The sequence below is a fragment of the Macroventuria anomochaeta genome (assembly GCF_010093625.1).
Source record: "Macroventuria anomochaeta strain CBS 525.71 unplaced genomic scaffold BU25scaffold_8, whole genome shotgun sequence".
NCBI classification, from domain to species: domain Eukaryota; kingdom Fungi; phylum Ascomycota; class Dothideomycetes; order Pleosporales; family Didymellaceae; genus Macroventuria; species Macroventuria anomochaeta.
The window spans coordinates 585,909-601,180 of NW_022985369.1; the positions used below are offsets into that span (position 1 = coordinate 585,909).

A 15,272-nucleotide genomic window follows, 5' to 3' on the forward strand; every position below is an offset into this window, starting at 1 on the left:
TGTAGCTCTTAAACGCGGTTTCGAACGCGTTTGCAGGTCACGTGAAAACGCGTTTGGGCAACGAATGACGTCTTACTTTAGACAACAGTAGCGCACTTACACTATCAAAAAGAGTTCTGATCCCTGGCAAATTAGATCCACAATCTTATCCCGCTGCAGTGAAGCCCACAGCACACCGTCAAACAGGAGTATTGCGTAGGTCCACGAGTGTGGTTTGCTGTTGCCCTTAGCGTAATTTCTTATTGGGTGGGGCGCCGTCAACGCGTCTGCTCTGCTTCACCCGCACTCCTCCACAAATCCACCTCCACTTGCAACACTTTGACTACGTCAGCACCCAGCCCTCGCGCCTCGCAACATGGCCGCGGCCATGTCTGCAAAGCGGCCTCGCGCCCTAACGAACGGCATAGACTCAGTGGGCGGCGTTGGGCACAATGGTCGCGTACGTTCGTCACCAAGATTAGCAGATCCGCGATGTAGCTGACAACTGTAGAGCAAACGGCCACGACAGTCCCTGCCAGATGAGAATGAACGATCCGCAAGCGATGAAAATTCGAACGCCAGCGACGAAGATGAGCGAGATGCTGCTCGTGAGAACGACCAGATGATCTGGGCAACACAACAGGTCCAGAAGGATTTTGGGGCAACAAAAAACCAGCAGAACGTGCCGGCTGAATGCGGCATCATTGAAGAGATTCGATGTGTCAACTTCATGTGTCATGTCAACCTAGTCATCGCCTTAGGACCTTTGATTAATTTCATCATTGGACACAATGGTAGCGGAAAGAGTGCAGTCCTCACAGCTCTCCAGATTTGCCTTGGTGGCAAGGCGACAGCTACGAATCGTGCACAGAACCTCAAGAGCTTGATCAAAGAAGGAGAGAGCCATAGTAGCGTACGTGTACGGATCAAGAATGAGGGCTCGCTGGCGTTCAAACCACACGAATATGGCAAGTCGATATCTGTCGAGAGACATTTTAGCACCAACGGAACCTCAGGTTTCAAGTTGAGGGACGAGAACGACAAGGTCGTCACCACGAAGAAATCAGAACTCGAGGATATCCTGGATGCATTCTCCATGCAGATTGACAACCCAATGAACGTGCTCACTCAAGACATGGCAAGACAATTTCTCAACCACTCTACCCCGAAGGACAAGTACAAGTTCTTTCTGGCAGGCACACAACTCGAGACTCTCCATCGAGACTACCAACAGATCGAAACTTCATTGGATACGATGAACAGTCGAGAAGAGATCACCAAAGAAATCATTGCTAGCAAACGCAAGGAGATGGACATGTGGTGGGCCAAGGCCCAAAGCGCGCAACGTCTTGAGGTGATGCGCAAAAGAGAGCGCGAGCTCACAGAACAAGCAGCTTGGGCCAAAGTTGAAGAGGAGGAGGCAGAATTGGCGGAGGCCGAGGCTGAAATTAGAAAACTGGATGCTCTCATCGAGAAGAGGACCACCGAGGCGGATGAGGCATCTTTCGCTTTCGAACGTGCAGATGCAGCCGTAACAGGTGCACAAGAGGACGTTACCGAGACAACGACCCAGATGGAGCCAAAGCAGCAAGCAGTACAGAAATGTAAAGACAGGTTCCAGGCCGTGAGACAGGAGATGCTCAACCTGCAGTCTGATGAAAGAAGAGCTCAAAGCGACATCAAGATGAAGAGGAAGCAGGTCGCTGATTACAATGCTGAGATAGCGCGACTCCGGCAACGACAAGCCGAGGCGGACGATGGCATCTACGCTGAGAAGCAGCGTGAGCTCGAAATAGCCAGACAAGAATGCGAGCAGAAGACGGAGGCATATACGGCGCACGGCACAAGTCTTCCGGAACTTCGGAATCAATTGAGAGATGCACAGAAAGAGAAAGAGAGGGCGGATCAGGCGATCACAGCTGCTAGGAACAACGAAAGACGCATCAAGTCAACTATCGATACCCTCAAAGGAGAGCGTCGTGACTGGACGTCTGCATATCAGCAATCTGACAAGTTGCTCAAGCTACTCCAAGCCATCAGAAACGACAACAGATTTCGAGAACCACCCATCGGTCCGCTAGGGCGCCACGTCAAGCTGGTAAATGCAGACTGGGGTTACATACTGGAAAAGCAATTTGGCTCAGCTTTGAATGGCTTCGTCGTCACCAGCAAACCAGATCAGACTATCCTGGCTGAATTGATGAGGAGATCCGGATGGTGAGTTGGCACAAGCTCCTTGCTCGTACATATTGACTAACTTTGAAGGCAATCGCCGATCTTCATAGGAAGCAAGAACCGCATCGACACTTCTCGGCACGAACCCGATCCTTCTCTGCTGACTTGGATGAGGGCACTCAAGGTACGCATTACTTGCATAGCTGGGTTGGGATGTGAACTCAATTGACCACTTTTAGATTGATAACGATCTTGTAAAGAACCAGTTCATCATAAACCAGGGCTTCGAGCAAACAGTGCTTATCGAGAACTCCGATGAAGGCGCGCAGTTCATGGCAATGCGGGGCCCGTTGAGCAACAATGTGAAGATGTGCTTTACACTCTCCAATGGCGACAAGAGGCGCGGCCGAGTAATAAATTACACGGGAGCCGGCGGTATCAATAACAGTCCGATCGACGAATATAGAGGGCAATTGCGCATGCATGTTGACAAGGAAGCCCAGATTCGGTACGTCAGCTAACTTCTCTCTTTTAATCTCGCTGACTAGTTTTAAGGCAAGAAGAAGAGCAACTTCAACTCGCTGAGCAGGCAACGCGTGATGCCCAGCAGGAGTCTAAGAGGCTTCTGGAACACGTCAACGCTTGCAGAGCTCGTGAAGCAAACCGTTCTCGTCTCGGAAAACAGCTGCAACACGCGCTCCAGAAAGCTCAAGATCGCATGGAAACCCTCGAGGCAGAATTAAGCGATGCAACTCCGGATGCAGCTGCCATCGAAGTGCTCGAAGACCAGTTAAGAACTGCCAGTGAGGACCAGAAACGATGTGAAGAGGTGTATGAAGACATGGTCGTGAAGAAGATGGATTTGGGCAATGACAATGCCACCAACAAAAAAGAGCTCGACACTGCGCAAGCAGAACTCGAGGGCCTAAAGTTCAAGCTCGGCAAAGCCCAGGCGAAGGTCAGGACAATGCAGAGCAAGCGGGAAGATGCCCTCAGAGCTAAGAACAAGGCGCTGGACTCAATCAAAGCCGTCGAGGACAACAAAAAGTTGTGGGAAGATGAACGAGTCAGCAAACAGGCCGAGGTGGATAAGATCGCCGCTGAAGCCAGGTCAATTGCACCCGACCGCGTTGCAGTGCCGGAAGGCAAATCGTCCGACGATCTGATTACGACGCTCAACAAGCTCCAAAAGACAAGACAGGATACCGAGAGGGAGCTGGGAGGGTCACAACAGGACCTCTTAGCAAAAGCTAATGCGGCAAAGCTTGCGCATAAGGAGGCCGTCGATGAGCATAAGAGCACCAGTGGCATCAAGAACTATCTCAACAGAACTTTACAACACCGAAATATGCGGTGGAAACAGTTCCGCTCTGGGATTTCGGTGCGCGCTCGCGTTACATTCGGTTACCTGCTCAGTGAACGCAAGTTCCGCGGTACGCTCCACATCGACCACAAGAACCAGGCCCTTGACATTCACGTCCAACCTGACAGCACGGAGAAGTCCGGTGACGGACGACAGACCAAGACGCTCTCTGGCGGCGAGAAGTCGTTCTCCACGGTTTGTCTCTTGCTCTCGCTTTGGGATGCTATGGGTTCGCCCATCCGCTGCCTCGACGAGTTCGATGTCTTCATGGACAGTGTCAACCGTGACAGGAGTATGAACATGATTATCGCAGCAGCTCGACGCTCTATTGGGAGGCAGTTCATCTTCATCACGCCGCAGTCGATGAACAACGTTCGGCAAGACTCGGACGTCAAGATTATTCGCATGACTGACCCTGAGCGTGGTCAGACAGCACTCAACTTCTCACGAGCGTAGGAGGCGGAATCTAGGACGCAGCGTTTTTGCGGGATCCTTCGTTGAACATTGATAGCGAGGCGCATATGGATGGTTATTTGTGAGTTTCTTGAAGTTATACCCCTTCGGCGTTGGAGTCCCCGGATCTGCATCATGGTGGTGCTCAAAGTGGCATGGGGTGCCTTCGGTCGAACTTCAGGACGCGGATCATGCGCGTTGCACAGCGTCTAGCTTTAGGAGTACTCTTGAAAATGATGCAATGAAGTTTGAAGCTCTCGCACAAAGCGTCTTCAAAGCTGTTCATGCCATGCTCCCTTGCTTCCTGTTCCCGGTGATAACCTTGCATAACACAGATCTCAGCTGACCATTGGAGAAAGGGCGTTGCAACGCTGAAGGCCTCGTACTAGAGCTGCGCGCAACGCCGCTTGGCCTCGGTGATCATTGGTCGGCCCGGGAACCACGACGACGAACAACACGAAGCTCAGCATCACTTCTTCGCACAACGGACGAGCTTTGCTGTTGCTGAGGTGAACCTTGCCTGGCACCCTTCTACCGATGGGAGCGGTCCACTCTCTGCCGCTCATGACATGATCCTAGCTCAACGACAGCGACATGGCTTCTCCGCACTCCACACCCGGTAGCCCTAGGACCTCGTCGCCGTTGACGTTTGAAGAGGACATTGCACAGTCGCTCTTTTCCTCGCCGGACGATGCGCATACGACTGCGACACACAAGGAGTCCGACGATGCCTGGCCGAGCCACCTTGCTGTGCCCAACACTGCCGGCGCATCCTCGGCAGCGGAGCCAGTGAAGCATGTACCGAAGGGGAAAGAGAAGGCTACCAAAGGACCGCTGCGGCTGCTGGATCTGCCCGTGGATATCCTGAAAGAGATCATACACCAGGTAGGTCTGATAAGGATGCATGCGCATGTTGCTATGCGCCATGTATCACGCCCGGTAAGCTGACCGTGATTGCCAATAGCTGCCGCATACCAACGACCTGACGTCCCTCTCGCTCTGTCACACGGCCCTCCACCGCCTCACGATACCATGCATCTACTCGCGCTTCGATATTGTCTGGCCCGACGAGAGCACCCACATGGAGCCGCGGTCTGGCGTCGATGCGCTTACCTACGGACTTGCGACACTCGTTATGGGAGATGAGTGCTTCCCGCACCAGAGCCAACGTTACCGCGAGCATGCCGCTCACACGCCGAGCTCGCAAGCAACCACGCCGTACCCTATCCCGCGCCGGCGGTTCGGCAACTATTATGGGCAGTTCACCAAGAAGTTCTCCCTCGGCAATGGACCGCAAGCATGGGTGCAGGAGTACGTGATCACCAAGGAGAGCGGAAAGATGCTGGGGACTCTTGTGGCGCTTGCAATTGCGCGTATGGTCAACCTCGAGACGTTCGTCTGGGACATGCCTACCGGAGTATTACGAGACGTCTGGCTTGCGCTGTCAAGTCTCGCTGGCCGGAATGATGGCGACGACTGTCGTCTTGAGCGCCTATGGATTCGGTGGCATGACAACACAATCGATGCACCTGTGCCTCCACCCGCACCGCCTATGATACTCAACAATGCGAACCTCCCAGCACCTCCAAATACCACGCAGCCAAGCGGCGTAGGCTCGGTTCCTCCACCGGTCATCGTACCTCAACCGTTCCCAGCGAGCAGCGTTTCAGCGTTGGAGCGTGTCGAGCATCCTACCTTCTCGGTCATTCCCGCGTTGAAGAGCTTGAGCGTTCTAGACATCGATGAGCTGCCTTATCTGGACGAGATGAGTATACTCATCGCAAGGTCCCAGAAGAAGCTACGGGAGCTTCGTGTTGGTATTGCTCCTCACGCGCAGCAGCGAGACTGGGTGACAGTGTGGGACGGCGATGGGCTTCAGCAAGTTGATTACAGTGCTACAACGACGGCAGCAAGTTCAATAGACGAGAAGAGACTAGGAGGTGTTCTGGGCGTTTTGGTTGGCCGAATCCACAACATGCGCCATTCTGAAGAATCTTCCCGAAAAGCTAGTGCAAGCGGAGTGCAGGACAGGGTAGTGGAAACGACACCCCTTAAATCGACGATATCGAACCCTCTACCTTCAATAGCGTCGCTTTCGATGCAGGACCGGGATCCTGAGCAAGATGTGGATCACTTTGGGAACCCGATGGAAGATTCGACCATCACGGAAGGCATCAGTCTGTTCAATGAAACTGTACCAGCTGGTGCTGAGCCTGTGGCCTCACCAGCGAGCCAGCCAGCTACACCGGCGAGAAGCAGGAAATCCTCAGACCTGACAAACGTCAGAAGTCGTGCGTTTACCGCAGAATCGCCAGACGAGCCACAAGAGGAGCTGCTAAATGGCAAGCTGAAGCTGGAGGTTCTGGAGCTCGAACGCATACCACTCTCTGTATCTGTGCTGCGAAGGGCATTCGACTGGTCAATACTTTCGACGTTGACTCTGCTACACTGCAGCAACCACGAGCAGCTGTGGAAGGTTCTTCGTCGAACATATACACCACGTGCTAATTACTCCGGGTCGCCGTCTTCATCGAAAGCCTACAAAGCATCCTACACTCTTCGTTCTGACTACCAGCTCAACCTGAAGCGGATCCATACCAACACGGTTTCACCATCACTCATCTCTTTCCTCAAAGAGACTTTGGCGCCTAACAGTCTCGAAGTTCTTTTCCTCCAAGAAGGCCGCTCATACTCGTCTACGGTGACAGTGGACGCTATATATCGCGGTCCAATGCGAAGGCACAAAGCAAGTCTCAAGAAGTTGATGATTGACAGCAGCGAAAAGGGACTGGATGGACACACAACTACAAGTTCGCGATGGCGACGATGGATGATGAATCGAGAGATATTGACGTTCATCACAAGTGGACGGATGAGTAGTCTGAGAGAGCTGGCGGTGTCGATCGACTACAAGGACTGGGTAAGTCTTATCTCATCGGGTTGGGTTCGAAGAACCTAGTACTGACGTGTTCTAGCACCACTTTCTTCAACGCTTACCCTTCATCCCCCATATCCGCTCCCTATACATCCCATTCATCGCCGACCATGCGCATGGTAACAACATCGATCCGCGCGAACTCGCATACCAGATCCTCGACATCGTACACCTCCGCCCAGAAATCGAGCTTTGCTACATGGGACTCACGCACAAGTGTTTTGAGATCCTTGAGAATCGACCCACGAATTACGACTTACGAAGCGACAGCATGAGTGGCGAAGGTGGTACCGGCGTGCATGGGTACGTGGGCCACGATCCGGTGACCATTAGCGATGACGAGAGCGAAGCCACTGAAGACGAGGACGATGATGACGATGATGGCGCGATGGGTCATGGCGGCGAGGAGACGGAGAGCGAGGCAAGTGATGGGGGCCACGAACAGGACAGCGACGATGAATCCTTCTTGCACGAGGAGCACAGGGGACCAAAGCTTAGGGTGCGGGAGATCCTGTTCTACGAAGAAAGAGTGGAGGCGTTTAGGAGGAGGCATGGAGTGCTCAGGCCCTAGGGAGGCAAGCAGCTTTATCGGGGAGCGAGATGGTCATGACTTTTACCACGCTGCATTTTTCGGACAACGAGCGACAAGGATGGCGTGAAATTGGCGTACTGGGAGGCATCGACTTACAGGGGTTTCGGTTTGGCTTTGTTTCCATGATGGTTTGTGGGTGAACGACTGTAGTGTTAGCCCCTCTTTGGACGACTTGAGCGATAGGCGAGGTGTTATGCATTTTGATTGCTACTACTAGCTGACCTCTGCTTTGACATGAATGGTCCGCGTTCTTGCAATGATGCTGACAGTGTAAGGAGCCCCACGTGCTTTCGCGTATCGATAGGCGCGTCAACTTCACCGGCAACCGCGACCAACAAACATTCAAGCACAGCGCAGCTTCCCGAACACCTCCACAACAACCTCACGACGAACGAATGGTACCGCGAAACCTTCCGACGCACACCTCCTGCAGTCTGCAATTTCCATGACAGCCCCTTCACCTCCACCCATACCCGCATAAACACTAACGTCGAGGCGGGGGTCCGCATCTCCTCCGCAGCCTGCCATGGACCACCAGACCCTAGTCTTCTCCTCTGTCTTCCCCGTCCTCTCGCTCTCGCACACAACACCGACACCCGTTGCGACGCCAGACCTCGGCTTCACGGCGCCGGGTACTTCCTTTGGCAGCCCATACATCCCACGACAAGCCGAGCTGCACGACAACACACAACACAGAGGCGTCAAGCGCACAATAGCGTGGAGCTGCGCAACCAGGTTCCTGAGCCTAGACAAGGTCGTACCTGCCGTGCCGCGGATACTGCATCGCACACGTGAGGTGGAGGACGCGTTGGTATACCTGCTCGCTGGCGAGGGCAGAGTTGAAGATGGCGCAAGGAACGGAGAAGAGGGGCTGGTGGAATGGTATACGAATGAGTGCAGACTACACTTTGCGAACAACGTACGGCCTGTGCTAGAAGAGTTGTGGAGAGACGAAGTGAAGATTGGGCTGAGCTGGGATGTGCTTGATGAGAGCCAGAGGGTGCTGGAGCAGGTGCAGAATGTGTACCTCGAGCCATTCAATGAGCATGTACTCCCGTTCCTGCAGAGCGGTGCGAACTCAACGATCAGGCCGTCGAGGCCGTCGAGGCCGCCGAGGCCGATGAGGCCGACAAGGAGGGATGAGGATGGTGCAGCGGGGCACGCGAGTTGGAAGTTCAGAAGAGACATGCACGCATTGTTTGCTCATTGCGTTGCGCCTCAGCGGTTCTCCAAGACGTTGAGCTACGTCTTGTACGATGCGGGGTGCAGGTTGTTCCGCATACACACACGACAAGACGGTGTCCAGCCCAGCGCACCCCCAGAGGACATAACAGAGTTCCGGCAGCGGATGACCGCGCTTCTCCAGGGTCTGGAGCGCGTTGGGCTTGGTGGTGAGAACGCACAGAAGGCGTTCGCCCATGCCATGAACAAGCTGCTCGACTCTTTCATCAACAGCCACTTCCTGAAGGTCGACTGGTACTCAAAGAAGTCGGTTGTACCGCAATTGAAGTTGTGGATTCGTGATGGGTTTTGCCCACTGGTCGAGCTGGTGCTGGAATGCTTGCGGTGCGAACAGAGCAGCGTTCTACCGACTGAGGTCACTTCATGGCAGGAGATGGCGCTTGGCAGACTGGGGCGGGTGCGGGTCGACAACTTGTTTGACTTTGTCATCAATTGGGACAAGAGCTTGGGTGCTTTCTTGGACATCAAAGACTACCTCAAAGTTGCGGGCGCGAAACAGCATCTCACATCCAGCTTCTCGCAGCAGGTCTCGAGACGGTTACTGCACCCGGGTGCGACCACGACGTACATCCTTAATGTCTACATCTCGATTGTCCGCGCGTTTCATGAGCTTGAGCCGAAGGGCGTGCTACTTGAGAGGGTTGCACGGCCAATTCGCAGGTACCTAAAGGAGCGGGAAGACACAGCGAGGATCATCATATCGAGCTTGCTCACCGACTTGAGCCATGAGACTGGTAGCAAGTTCTCCTCCAACAGCGAGCTGTCCTACGAAATCGCCAGCGAGATGGCAAAGCCACTTGCAAACCTTGGTCAAGAAGCAGACGAAGAGCTGAACTGGAACGACATGAACTGGCAGCCACTGCCACAAGACGCCTCACCGGATTACAAGAAGTCGAAGGTAGAGGACGTGATCTGGTTCCTGCTGACACTCTGGGAGCGCGATGACTTCATCAACGAACTCAAGAACATCCTCGGCGACCACCTCCTACGCTGTCAGGACCCAGAGTACGAGAAGGAGATTCGACTGCTGGAGCTCATCAAGATGCGCCTTGGCGACAACAACCTCCAAGCATGCGAAGTCATGCTCCGCGACGTCCTGGACTCAAAACGCATTAACGCCTCCATCCACACCGCTACAATCACATCACCACCCACACAAGCTTTCTTTACACCCGAGCAACAATCCAGAAATCCACAAACACCAGACGGCCGGCACCCACGCACCCCGCAGCCCCGTCGCCCAGCCCAAGCATCCTCACATCTCGCCCCCTCTACCCCTGCAGCAGCACTCCCAGGTCCGACGCTCAACGCCCAAATCCTATCCTCATTCTTCTGGCCGCTGCTACGAGACGACGACTTCCGCGTCCCCGCCGAAATCTCCGCCCTACAAACCCAATACGGCACAAATTTCACTCGCATAAAAGGCATGCGCAAACTGCGCTGGATGAACGCATTAGGCAGCGGCTCCATCACCCTCTCTTTCGCCGACCGCACAGAAGATTTCGACAACCTCACGCCTTGGCAAGTCAGTGTCGTGCACGCCTTCCAACCGCAGCCCGGCGAGCAACATATTGCGGCGAAGCACACAAAATCTGGGGAAGGGATAAGTAGGAATGTGAGCCAGCTGGAAGACATGCTCGATATGGATGAGAGTCTCGTCCGACAAGCAGCTGCGTTCTGGGTTGGGAAGTCAGTCCTGAGAGAGACGGGATCGGACACATACGCCGTCATCGAGACACTGCCCACGTCCGACAAGAAGTCCAAGGCAGACGAAGACGCGGCGGCCGCGGCGGCGGAACTAGCAGCTGTAGAAGCCGCGCAGCAACCCACTGCTGTGCGGAGTCAGCAGGACTTGCTAAACGAGAAGAAGGATGTGTATGCTGCATTTATTATCGGGATGTTGACGGCGCAGGGCAACATGCCGGTCAAGAGGATTCTAATGATGATGCGCATGATGGTCGTTGGTGGTTTTCCGTTTGGTGAGGAGGAGGTTGGGGGGTTGTTGCTGGAGATGGAGGGTGAGGGGAAAGTGATTGGGTTTGGGGGGGATGTGTGGGGTGTGAAGAAGTAGGACGTCGCCAAAGTAAATCATTTGACCTTGCAGCTACGATGATAGCTAGATGACATGGCCAACTAGACAAGTTAGGCAGGATTATACCCCTTGCTCCAATCCGTACAGTTCAGTCCGCCTAGCGTGCTCTCGTCCACATTCCTACACGTAACGAGGTTGCTGCCGTTGATCGTCCTGATATCCACGTTCTCGGCAAGAATGCCCGAGCATGTATGCGGGCTCGAGCAAACCAGGTGTCCTACAATCGGACTGAATACCCTATTGGTGCGCCCTCTGATGTTACGGAATGTGACATCCGTGATGTTGAGCTTGCTCGGATGCTGGAAGCACTCCTCCTCATCATCCTGCCCATAGCACTGCGTGATGGTTAAGCCGTAGTCGACATTGTCGAGGAACATGCCATCGTACGTAACATTGCGCACAAGACCACGACCGCCACCGCCAGTCAAACTTGCACTCTTCTCCGAGTATGCATCCGGCCACACCTTGATGCGTGCCCCCTCCGAGGAGTTGTACATGCTGATGTTGCGCACCAGGATGTCTTCGACGTAGTCGATGCGGCTCGGGTATTGGCCGAGCGAGCCGACGGAGATCCCGTGGGTGCCGTTGCAGTGCAGGTTTTGCACGAGGATGGATGTGCTGTTGGGCTTGAAGGATACGCAGTCTGTCTCTCTCAATTAGTCGCATACAATGTATGAAGGGTGGGGAGGGGGAAGCGCACCATCACCGTTCGTAATCGTCGAGTTCTCGATCGTGATACGTTCACTGCGGTAAATATCCCATCCATCAGTGTTCTTCTCAAAATTGCCGTTATTGCTCGTCGAAAACAGATCCAGGCCGGAGTACACCACGTCGCTCGAGTTAGCGATGATGTTGTGCCAGAACGGTGAGTTGCGGAGTTTAATGCTGCTCACACTCCCTCCTTCGAGTCCGACGATGGCGAAGAGAACGGGCCGCTTGAGTTTCTTGTTATTCACGTATTCGTCCCACCATACTTGGCCGTTGCCTTGCACGGTGCCGGAGCCGTAGACGTTGATGTCTGAGCCGCCGAGGATGAAGAAGGAGGTCGCGTTCTGGTATTGCAGGTCGAAGGAGTTGGCTTGCCAGTAAGTGAGGTTGTCTGAGGGGAACGATAGGGTGCCTTGGATGTCGAGGTCTACGGATGAGAGGCCGGTGAGGTTTAGGGGGGAGGCAATGGTGTAGGTTTGCTTCTCGGCGAAGATTACGTGTCCGCCATTGTTGCAGTCTTGGACTGCTTTGAGGATGTTCTCTGCGTCGTCGGTCTTGAGATCGTTGTGAGATTCGGCTACGCAAGTTCGGTTGCGATTTGGTGAGGACTGAGCGTGGAAAGGGCGCGGTGTGCGTAATGTTTCAAGGAAGTTTTCAGCTACTGATACTGACGATGCTACAGGAGCGAGCAGCAATAGAGCAGCCAAAGACGACGTCGTAAAGGTCAGCATTGTGGAAGTGATACAGCTAGCTAACTCTTCCCCACAACTGTAACGATCTTCCAGCTGCTTATGACTGCCATCTGAAAAGTCTCTGAGTCGCGTAGCACGCTGAATTCCTTCAATTCCTCCGTTAGAGCAGCCATAGCTGTAGCTCCTCGAAGTCTAGCTCGAATGTTGGAAAAGCTTTCCGCTGCAAGCTTCCCCAGAATACCCCACATATAGCTACGAAGCTTTCGGTAGTCGGGCTAAGTAAGAGCCGTGGGGTAGAAGCCAAGCTCTTGCGGCGGCGGAGGCTGGCATGTGAGGAGGCTGGTGTTGTCGTAACCTATCATGCTCCAGGACTGCAGATCCAGCCAAGACTTGATGGCATGCAATTGACCGACTTGCAGCTACCTCGCAGCACCGGCACAGAATACTGACCATGTGACGTGGGCGTTGAACTGTTATCCGGAGGTGGAGAGCTGCCAGATCGGTATGATCAGATGTAAGATCCCAGTTGCATTGTTCCACCAATCGCGCGAGATCGGTCCTCCGCAGTAAGCTTGCAAGGTGCATCTTCAGAGTTGTTGACTTCAAATTTTCGGTACCTTCGTGGCGAAAGTCGTAATTTCTGTGCCCGTCAACGCCCGCTCAGAGTCTTATGTTCGCAAGCGTGGCTTGGCGTGTGTTGATACACTTCGAGGCTCGAGCTCAGTCGGATTCCGCATCCTCATTTATAATGCTTTCACAAGCTGCCCTGAGCTCTTCAACGCCAGCAACATTCTTCCATTTGTCGAGGATCTTGCTGGCTCCCTCCCATTCTTTCGCGGCTTCCTCTTCTTGCTCTTGATCAACAAGATCACGCAAACGTTTGGGTGTACCCAGCACCCATCTGACGGTCTCTTGCTGCTTCCGTTTTCTAGCAGCCTCTTCTTCTTCTTTTGGCTCTCCCTGTACGTGTATATCAATGCCCAGACCCTCTGGTTTGTTCTGGAGGCTCTGCATAGAAGAGGAGAGCGAGGCAGCGGTTTCAGCGATGTGTGCTATGGCAGGACCGAGTGTGTGGGTGGTGGGAGCCAGAGGGTCCATGTTTCCGCGCATCCGTCGAATCGTACTGGTCGCAGACAGCAGTTTCGAGTAATTGTTGTAGACGAGTGACTTCCTGTCGCTGTCGAGATTCCGTATTTCTACCTGTAATTAGTAAAAGCAACATACCATATGCTCAAGTGCAACATACGTGATACAAGGTCAGCTTCTGCCTTCAATACGCCTTTCAAACCCTCCTTTGCAAGCAAGCTTTCCACAAAGGCCTCAGCCTTGAAGTCGGCAGCGTCGAGCTCTGTCAGGGTTTCGTCTTCCTCCGACCCTAGTCCTGTCCTTGGCGACTCTTCTGATATTTTGGCATCCGTTTCTTTCTGGGCGTTCTTGATTCCGTAGTAGTCTCGTAAGGCTGCGCGATTGCGGCGTGCATTTGGCGGAGGTCTCGCGGAGCTATCGAACGAATTGCGTGTGGATGAAGGACTGCGTATAGAGGAGCTGGCGCGTGACGAGGCTATAGTCGACATTATGGAACTTCTTTCAGCAGTTTTCGAGGCGTTTGGTATAGCATATGTGTTCTGAGGGGTGAGGTGTCATGTCGAAGCTCGAGGTGTGAACTGCCAAGGCCACTACTGGAAAGAGCTCCCCACGTCATGTACGCGACGCGTCTTCCCAAACTTTTGCATGAAAGCTACAACACGATCACCGATCACCGATCACCGCATACACCTCTGGAGGTTGTCAAAATGGCGAATAACGCTGCAGGAGAGCTAATGCAGCACCTCGCAGCAAGACACCTTCACCCAAAACCAGCATGGCTGCAAAGCTTCCTATCAACTACACGGCCAAATACAGCACTTGCTGCACTGAAGCAGACATGTCTCTTTCGTCTTCTTGCAACTGACATCACAACCTCGCTCAATCAACCTGCAGCTTCAGTCTTCCCGGAGGACGTGTTGCGAGGCACGGTCCAGTCTCGCTTTCTTGCTGGACCAATCATCTGTCAAGTGCTCGACATCGAAGACATTGGACAATCGCGCTGGTCACAAGTCGAAGCTATCGAGGCAAGGGAGCGCGGCGAGATGACGAAAGGGCGAGAGATCGTTCGAGTGATCGAGTCGGAGAACGACGACTCTGGTCAAGCTGCTGCGCCTGCACAGACCAAAGGCCCATTCAAACTACTGTTACAGGATGCGAAAGGGCTACAAGTCTATGCGGTGGATCTTCGAGGTATCGATGGACTTAACACGAACATGAGTATGGGTGTGAAGCTCCTACTTCGAAACATCGAGGTACGACGAGCCGTTATTATGCTCGAGCCTGGCAATGTGCAGACATTGGGTGGGAAGCTCGAGGCACTTGACAAGGCATGGAAGGAAGGGAGAAAAGATATACTGATCAAGGCAGCGAACGCTAGTGGAGAGCTTGCGGGGTGAATGGTTCGCACGTTGCACACACCTTCCTCGGCAGAAGAAGGTGTACATATCTGCATTGAAGATATCTTTGGAATCGTCACAGGCGGATCGTTGGATTTGCGCGGTCAACTACGACCTATAGGCCTTGTGCAGCACCACGGAGCTTGGTGCATGACCGTCCACGATGTCATTGTTACTCCCGACACTCATAATCCAGATGATACACTCGTTCGGCTGGACGTTCCGCCCTCAGATAAATCCTCCTATCAAAACGACTCTGAAGAAGGCCGATTGTTCTAAGTGCGTTGCTACGAAAACCCCGATCATAATATTGGCCAGTTCAGGTATCTGCTACTCCGTGTTGTTGATCCCAAGGAGAAGATGTTCGAGAGGATCGGTGTAGCTATGGGATTTAGGTTACAGTTGGATATTCTGAAGCAGGCCAAAGAAGATAAGAAGCAATGCAGGAATATCCATGTCTGCTATACGAGGACGGACTGCACACAGTTCGCATGGTGTAGCTCTCGGTAGTAACGGCTGAGCGCAAGCGGGGCGAGGTATGTACTCAGCCTCGCTAGT

At 53.6% G+C, this 15,272-nt stretch overlaps 6 protein-coding genes across 6 annotated transcripts; 4 read left to right on the top strand and 2 right to left on the bottom strand.

Moving 5' to 3' along the window:
• Positions 1 to 297: 297 nt before the first annotated feature.
• Positions 298 to 4,242, top strand: BU25DRAFT_388285 (dna repair protein-like protein rad18). The gene is made up of 5 exons (XM_033704470.1): positions 298 to 439; positions 491 to 2,196; positions 2,245 to 2,338; positions 2,394 to 2,662; positions 2,710 to 4,242. Exons 1-5 carry the CDS (start codon positions 356 to 358, stop codon positions 3,971 to 3,973), a joined length of 3,417 nt encoding a protein of 1,138 aa, XP_033564262.1. The 5' UTR covers positions 298 to 355; the 3' UTR covers positions 3,974 to 4,242.
• Positions 4,243 to 4,434: 192 nt separating this feature from the next.
• On the top strand, positions 4,435 to 7,708 carry BU25DRAFT_363300 (F-box domain-containing protein). Its single transcript, XM_033703755.1, has 3 exons — positions 4,435 to 4,855; positions 4,935 to 6,890; positions 6,946 to 7,708. The coding sequence occupies exons 1-3, from the start codon at positions 4,565 to 4,567 to the stop codon at positions 7,474 to 7,476; spliced, it is 2,778 nt and encodes a 925-aa protein (XP_033564263.1). The 5' UTR covers positions 4,435 to 4,564; the 3' UTR covers positions 7,477 to 7,708.
• A 151-nt stretch (positions 7,709 to 7,859) lies between these two features.
• BU25DRAFT_388292 (uncharacterized protein) lies at positions 7,860 to 10,810 on the top strand (the record flags this gene model as incomplete). Its single annotated transcript, XM_033704471.1, has 1 exon — positions 7,860 to 10,810. Exon 1 carries the CDS (start codon positions 8,024 to 8,026, stop codon positions 10,808 to 10,810), a length of 2,787 nt encoding a protein of 928 aa, XP_033564264.1. The 5' UTR covers positions 7,860 to 8,023.
• A 71-nt stretch (positions 10,811 to 10,881) lies between these two features.
• On the bottom strand, positions 10,882 to 12,270 carry BU25DRAFT_429708 (glycoside hydrolase family 28 protein; the record flags this gene model as incomplete). Its single annotated transcript, XM_033708563.1, has 2 exons — positions 10,882 to 11,474; positions 11,532 to 12,270. The coding sequence occupies 2 exons, from the start codon at positions 12,268 to 12,270 to the stop codon at positions 10,882 to 10,884; spliced, it is 1,332 nt and encodes a 443-aa protein (XP_033564265.1).
• Positions 12,271 to 12,951: 681 nt separating this feature from the next.
• On the bottom strand, positions 12,952 to 13,805 carry BU25DRAFT_335932 (uncharacterized protein; the record flags this gene model as incomplete). The annotated part of the gene is made up of 2 exons (XM_033702607.1): positions 12,952 to 13,427; positions 13,478 to 13,805. 2 exons carry the CDS (start codon positions 13,803 to 13,805, stop codon positions 12,952 to 12,954), a joined length of 804 nt encoding a protein of 267 aa, XP_033564266.1.
• Positions 13,806 to 13,977: 172 nt separating this feature from the next.
• On the top strand, positions 13,978 to 15,181 carry BU25DRAFT_408674 (RecQ mediated genome instability protein Rmi1). The gene has a single exon (XM_033705866.1). It carries the CDS (start codon positions 14,025 to 14,027, stop codon positions 14,712 to 14,714), a length of 690 nt encoding a protein of 229 aa, XP_033564267.1. The 5' UTR covers positions 13,978 to 14,024; the 3' UTR covers positions 14,715 to 15,181.
• Positions 15,182 to 15,272: the final 91 nt, after the last annotated feature.